We start from the raw sequence: 7,892 nt of genomic DNA, 5'->3' as shown, positions 1-7,892 counted from the left end.
CTCCACGGCCCTACTTTTGAACCAAAAATTCAAAAAAAGAGATTGGAAACATTAAACTGTAGTTTTAAAATTGTTGTTTATTTGTGGTAAATTTCAGTCTACCGAATTTCTAGAATCATTGAGTTTTATCATTTTCAGAACTGAGACCAGGAAATTGCGGTGATTGGAATTTAGATTTGACATTTTGCCAATGTGAATTTTGTATCCTAAATTGGATGCAAAACTTTAACAAATCAAGACATAGCACTCACGACAAGGAGCAAAGCCAAGCATAGTCTTCCTGGGGGAGGGGGTGGCACAATGGAAACTATTTTTACAGCCATTAAACAATCAAGTAGAGCCTGAAAAGCCTTTCCCCAATGCTAAAATTATTTTCATCCACTACACAAAATATATATTTTAACTTGGCACTACAACGTTTGAAATACCGGGAAGTTTTCAGTTATGCAGCAACGTTGTCCGGAAGACTGAAGACGTTAAGGCCATTCACAATTAGACCTTACCAATTCTGAGCTTTGGCTAACACTAAATCAGATTTTCCATAGAATTTTCTGATTGATTAAAAAATTATATAGGACACCCTAGACGGTGAATCATTTTGATCAAAAGCTTCCGTTAATCAATTGGTTAAAGCATGATTGACCGTCTAGGAACCGATTAAGTCATTCAAACTTTCTACCAATCACTGTCAACACTATACTCAAGCGTCAAACAGGTTCCTAGATGGTCAATCATACTTTAATCAATTGATTGACCGAAGCTTTTGATCAAAATGATTGACCGTCTAGGGTGTCCCCATAAAAAATTCTGATTGGCTTTAAAATACCACTAGCTAAATCTCGGTATTAGTAAAATCTCATTGTGAATAGGGCATAAAGAAAACAAAAAATACTCAGCTTCATCTGTCGGTTTGCGAGGCCTGATCATCAGAAGAGGAGACAGAGGATTTTTTACAATTTCTAGAAAGACATCGGTATATTTTAAGAGTATTTGGTCGTTTTTATTGTAGGCTTTTTTTTAGCATCTCTCTGTGTATTCATTCACACTAATTTCTATTATCCTTCAACATCGTTTCGCATCTTAAACTTAATGACGATTTTTTATTGATGGCAAGTAATAGGATCCCGATTAAATTCTCATCAAAACAAGGTCAATAACCTTTTTCTAATATTTAAAAATTTCATATGAACATGTGTTTTGGTTTGTTAAAAAAAAAAAAAAAAAAAAAAAAAAAAAAAAAATCAATTATTGAACCCTCCTCATCCCCCAAGCTGCCAAAATTGAGGCTGTGAAACTCTATCTTCTGTTTTTCATAAGTTTTACTGCCGCTCTAAGTATAGTAAATCCGTCATTTTTTTAAAATATCAACTGACTTAAACTTTTAAGCTGTCAGTCCATATCAAACCTTCCTAACTTGGTTGCATGGAAAATTTCTTTTTCTACTGAAAAATTATCAGCTGCTCTCTACACATAAAAGTTACATAGACGTTCCACAGGGAATAAGTTTGATTTTGAATAACGCAGCTTAGTGCTTGTACACCTGAATTGTTGAAACAACTTTTCAGCAGAACAAACTAGCTTAAGAAACACACTTACCTACCGAATTAGTTGGTTAAGAATAAATTTGAACAATCAATTGTTGATTTTTTCTTTTTTTGATGATAAATGTGAATAATTAATCATTGAAACGGTTTATTTATTATTAATTAATGCCATTAAATCATAATATTGATAACCAAATGATATGTAACCGACCTGACACAATACATGCTTACACATATTCATTAGAATAGCAACATCTTTTGGCGATAATTTGAAGAAACAAAGCTGAAAGATTTCATTGGGTCACATTATTCAACGTGGTTTGAAAATTGTATAAAAGAGCCCTTAATTGCTTTTCATTAAAAGTACCTCACAAAACATAAATACAGGACAAGCACAATACAAATTACATGATAAAAGCTTTGTAAATATACATGATATAAACAAACGAAAATCTATAAAGATATACAGTAGTAGTCAATCTGATATTGATGAAACACAAACTTACTACAATCAGACAGCCAAGAAAGCAAAGGAGAGGGGGTAATTCCCCCTCAAACTTGGGGTTTTCGAAATCACATCTACAATTTGCTATTATTCGCGTTTCGTTCACAAGCTTATTTTTCTTATTTAACGTTTGGAAGGACTAGCCCAGTCCCCTTCCCCAATGGTTTTAAAAGCAGTCCAAAACCCAAATGCGAAGAGAACAAATCCTGTGGGGAGTCTATATCCCTTAGTTTACTTTTTTTTTCATTTTCAATTTGAGAATAAAGGTAAGGGAAACGAGGATTTTTGGATGTATGGTAAATAAACCCACCAGCTGGTTTGTTTATCTCGTAAGCAGTAATCCATTTTTAAATATAAAACTATTCTAAATGCTACTCTGTGAAAAATAAGAGTGGCTCCTGGCTTCAAAGAGCCGTAAAATCCTGGGCAGATTTTTAGCAAAAAAAACTTTTGTGAGTTTTGGAAAAAAATGGCAGGTCTGGTGGCACAGATCCACAATCAGGATCCTACTTATTAGCATTTATTCAATTTCTTCCCTAAAGATAACATTATACTTATTATGAAATGAACAAAAAACCTTTTTGGAGCAAATTGACAAAAACGTTTTGTTTCTTTAAAATGTGAGAAAATTGAAAACTCGAGACGACTCATGTCACAACTCCTTAAAATCTCGAGTCTACGGAATTCTCAGAATTTACTAGAATTAATAGAATTAACAGAAAAATACATTTTTTGGAGTATATTCATTGAAAGTGCCATTTTTTTCAATTTTCATTGAAAAAAAAACCCTGAAAAAATGACAAATTTGTCCTCATAGACTTTGGAAAATGAATGTGACAATGAGACTGCTCATGGAAAAAGGCAAGGATATGGCACTAGACTCTACCGTCCAAACCGGCGGTACGTATTTCTGTTTCATGGTCTTCAGACAGGAAGTGCAATAGGGGGTTTGGGGCCAGTCAGCCCATGCCTTCACACACTGTTCCTGCTTACCTTCCCCAGATTTCTCCAGGTACCCATTTAGAGATGGATCGACTCTGGCTGAGCTTACAGAGTCAAGCCAATGACCCCCGTTCCAAACTAAATAACCGGCCACACCGAACCACCACCCTTCGGACAAAGAATTCCAAGATGTGAAATGTGAAAGCAGCCATTCTGTTTTTTAAGGAAAGAAAATTAAGTTTGATGTGACTATTACCTCTGGCGTAATCAAACTGATTACCGCTGGCGTAGATGTGTCAAAATTGAGGTCAACTAAAATGTGACCGACCCTCTCTTGAAAAACACCATTCAGTGATGAAAGCCTTCAAGCAGGATAAAATAAGCACTTTGGGAAGCTAAATCTCAAAGATTTTGTTTTGCTTCTTTTTCATTCATAATTGCCTTACATTTTGAAAAAGGCGTGAGCTGAATGGAAAAAATAATACATTCGTTATTTTGGTTATGTTGAGAATGAATCAATATAAAAAAAAAAAAAAAAAAAAGAGTGCAAATAATACTTTAAAAGCAGAAAACCAAGAGGTCTTGGTATTGAAGGGAACCAAGTCCATTCTCAAAGTATATTCAGTTGCAAAGGTAAAGTTTTTTCACTAGTTACAATATGTCAGCAGTTGCTGAAAGACTCTATACAGGGCCGTATCCGGGATTTTTTTCGGGGGAGGGGGGTAGTTACAAAAAAAAACAAAAAAAAACACATAATTAGTTTGTTTATATACATTTTTCTTACATTCTTACGAGTTGGACAAACATTTCGGGGCGGGGTGGGGGGCTCAAACCCCCAAACCCCCCTGGATATGGCCTTAGCTTTATGATATTTTATTTTCTTTCATATCATACAAACTCACCTGATAAATTTGTTTCTTGCTTTTTATCCTCAGCTTTCAGCAGAAACCTACTTGTTAGCAAATTTGTGTTAAAATTTTTCAAGTTTTAAGCCAAAATTATGCCCAAAAATATCATTTAATATTAATCACTTAACTTCAGGACTCAGTGCCAAAAAACTCTATACTAAGTCTATTAAAAACGATCCATTATATCTTCTTTTTTGTTCTTTCTCGCACATTATTATAATCAATCCTGCTTTCCATTTCGACGGAAAATTAATTTTAACTAGTTCTTGTATCACGTTACTGATGTCACATTTTTGCTAGTTTAGCATCACCAAGGCAAGAAATAATGCCAGAGGCCGCGTAAATTCGTCAAAATAACAAAAGAACAGAAGAAGCACAAATTATAGGAAATTACTCTAAATGTGAATGTTTCTTCTCTTTTCATGTACTTCTCAAAAAATCAAACAATTCAGCAGAGTCTTTATCGGCTGCATATCCATACTCAGGCAAGCACGCAACCATTACTTGAAGAAGCTGTGTAAATTCGTCAAAAGAACAGGACAATAAGCACCAATCCTTGGAAAACACAGGAAACGTATACATATTTTTCATCTTTTCGTGTACTTCTCAAACAATAAAATACAATTTTCATTGTAACACAATAAAAGTTACTGTTCTTTAGCCTTATTCAACAGTTTAGGCCGTCCTCTCCTTGCCCGGCTATTCATTATTTTAAAATACATACTTGGCCATAATGCTCTTAATAAGATGGCCGTTTTAGCACCAAATCCAGCAATAACAACTTCTTCGTCCTCAGCAGCAACAGATTCCAGTATTTCACTAGCAGCGTAATTAGGGCTCATTCCGTTTGCTGTTGTTGGATCTGTCACTGAAATAAAAGGAATTAAGCAAAAAGAAATGAAAGGAAATTAGCATATATAAATTGAGCTTCCGGGACTGATTTTCTCAAAGTAGATTTTTAAGAAGCAGTCTGTTTTACAACTGTTAGCTAGGATCTAGGATATTATAAAATAATTACATTTCCACGAGCTAACTGGTAATTGCTGCAAAGAATTGTTAGTGAATTTCTTTAACAATTCGTAACGTTGTTGGCGAGAATTTTCATCTGAGATCTTTCTTGTTATGACAAAACAAGGTTTGGTCGACAAAAAACAACAAATATCATTCAATGCAAACAAAGACAAATAAAAAATGTGATCAAAACTGAATTAAGCTTCTGGGACTGATATGGACGATGATAAACAGGATGTAATGTTTTTCAAGCTATAAACCCACATTTCGAAAGTTTCTTTTTATGTCTTGTTTTTACCCTGGAGGCACAATTCAGCAAACAATAATTTTTAGTACTAAACCTTTGAAAATACCAATACTACTACAACTACTAACAAGTCGCTGCAGTACCAAGCCGCTTGACGTACACTCCTCCTCCATCCCAATCTATTCAAAGCCCCCCTCTTTACACCGTTCTAAAATGCCTTGCAAATACACCTTTGAAAATGTCTCATAATACTTCACTTGAAGCACCTAACGTTGAATAATTAGCACACTACTTTTTCCATCGCGCAAACAGACAGAAAGGGCTTGGATTTATTGTTATAAGATATATTGTTATATTGTGTGGTGTTTTCTTTATTTTAAGTCTTTTCAAGTCTTTTTATTTAACGCCCATATATAAACTTACTGTTTGCATGCAAGCTTACTTTGAACGTTCTTGCAGAAACTAGGTTTCTTGATAAGATTGTTTCTTTTGGGTTTTAACTTTCCTTCCGCCTCAAAATGACCTGGTAACAGTGTTGGCGTTTGAATTTTTTATTATTATTATTTTTTGAATAAAACTTTCAGGAATGAATCCAGAGCTTAAAATATACCCTGGGAAGGTACTTTCGAGTTACTATCTCCGCCCTTTCCTTATTTCTAGGGCAGAGAAGATTGCATACATGACATGTCTATGCACCCATCTAAATTTGGACAAAATATGTTTTACGTTAATTTTGGTTTTTAGTTTCGGTAAACTTCTAGATTGGGGGCTTCTTTCTGTTTTTGGAGATTAGTTGAGTTAGGTGAATGGACTTTTCAAGAATGAATTCAGGGCCTAAAAAAGACGCTGGAAAAGTATTGTCAAGTTGATATCTACCCATTCCTTCTTTGTAGGGCTTCGAAGATTCCATACATAACAGGTCTATACCCATCTAAGTTTTAACAAAAATGTTTAACCTTAATTTAGGGTTTTCAATGTCTTTTTCAATGGCTCTAATTTTTGAAAATTCAATTCCTAATATGTCAGTAGGATTCTAAACCGTATCAGGAATATTTTCATAAAGTTAAGAATAGATTTATAAATCTTTAAAACCTTATAAGTTAGGATTGAGTGAAGGTATGAGATTCAAAATGCTCTCCTGGTGATTCATCACAACAAACGATATATTTCTCAAGGTTTAATGTGCATAACACAAATATTGTAAAAGGTCATCGAAGGTCAGCGCCATTTGGAGGGGGAAGGAGAGAAGGGAGACACTTCAAAATAACTTCTCAGGATATCCTTTAGGGCTTGGGTACATTCCTAAAATTTTCCTGGCCTAACTTAACTACTTTCAAAGATGGCAAGAACCATAATCTAGAATTCTATCGTAACTGGAAATCCAAAATTATGATAAAACATTTTTTTTTGTCAAAGCTTAGATAGGTACTGACCTGTCATATATACTAATATTGCTATTACAACTAACAACTCAATTCAGCGCCAAGCCACCTGAGCCAACACAGCTACGCACGCTCCTCATTCACAGAAAATATGTAGCGGAACATTGAGGAGCTACCTTCAAAAATCTCCCAAACAGGCTTGCATATTAATGTGAACGAGATCAAAGCAGTGTCAAACGGTGTTATCACTTCACTAGCCAGAGGTCTTAAGCTCGGGGAAACAGAAATCTAAGATAGTCAGCGGATTCAGGTATCTAGGTAGTACACTAACTCAAAACGGCAGATGGGACAGAGATATCATCCTTCGAATTGCATATGCAGGTGCGGCATCCTCTCAATTAAATAGTATTTGGAAATCTAGCAAGTATTCTCTTAAGTTGAAACTGCGTCTGTTTAACAGCAACATAATCTCCATATTGACCTTTGGATGCAAATCCTGGAGCCTGTCTAGACCTGTCGAAAAAAGGTAACTTGGATTTGGGAACAATTGCTTAAGAATAATGCTTGCGATTTTTGGCTGATAGGATACCCAACACCAGGATCAGGTTTCTCATAACGCAACCTCAAATAGCCGATGAAGTTCGACTTAGAGGGTGGTGATTATGATGGCACAAGACTCGAATGAGGCAAGGACGACTTCCCTATGACGTTTGATGCTAGAGTCCTCCAGGCCTCCGGAACAGTGGTAGACAACAAATACCCATTGATCGTTCCCTTGAAGTTGAGGCAAGAGTAATACAGCCATCCATCAATGAGCTGCGGTCTCTGTCTCAGGATCGTCCACCATGGAGGTCAACCAATGCTGCCGTAGGCGTCTAGGCGTAGGCGTCCAATGCTGCACTAGGCGTCGGAGGATCTAAGTTTATGTAAGTAAGTCCTCCACCCCAATCTATTTAAAGCCTCCCTCTTACAGCCAGACAAGAAGTTCCGATCTCCCTTAAATCCGATCTTTGGCAATCTGTCATCTTTAATCCACAGAGCGTGTCCTAGCCATCTCAATCTTACTCTCAATATCATAGGCGGCGCAATAGCGCTGCCTAAGTAAAGAACGATGTTGGTACAATGTATTATTTTTTTTTTTCATACCAGGGCACTTCGTATCGAAGGAATTGCCGTAGAAACTTCGAAAAGGGCTCATTCGATGGGAAATTGGAGTGGCTAGTGCCCTTTTTAATAGTCGAAAGTGATTGGAGGGCAACTGACCCCCCTCCCACGCCCATCATTCCCCTGAACACATCCAATCAAAATTTTGAGATAGCCATTTTGTTCAGCGTAGTTGATTTCCAGATAGAA

The 7,892-nt window shown here is 36.0% G+C and overlaps 1 protein-coding gene across 1 annotated transcript in view; it reads right to left on the bottom strand.

The window, feature by feature from the left end:
* Window positions 1–1,210: 1,210 nt before the first annotated feature.
* Window positions 1,211–7,892, bottom strand: part of LOC148954454 (dehydrogenase/reductase SDR family protein 7-like) — a 46,046-nt gene continuing 39,364 nt past the window's right edge. The window contains exon 5 of the mRNA XM_089086534.1: window positions 1,211–4,767. Within this exon, the coding sequence (XP_088942660.1) occupies window positions 4,547–4,767 (221 nt within the window). The 3' untranslated portion in view covers window positions 1,211–4,546. The remainder of the gene's footprint in view (window positions 4,768–7,892) is intronic.

The sequence above is a fragment of the Artemia sp. Qi Xiang Cuo genome, chromosome 3 (assembly GCF_049724085.1).
Source record: "Artemia sp. Qi Xiang Cuo chromosome 3, ASM4972408v1, whole genome shotgun sequence".
Lineage (NCBI taxonomy): Eukaryota > Metazoa > Arthropoda > Branchiopoda > Anostraca > Artemiidae > Artemia > Artemia sp. Qi Xiang Cuo.
This window is presented reverse-complemented; position numbering and strand designations above follow the sequence as displayed.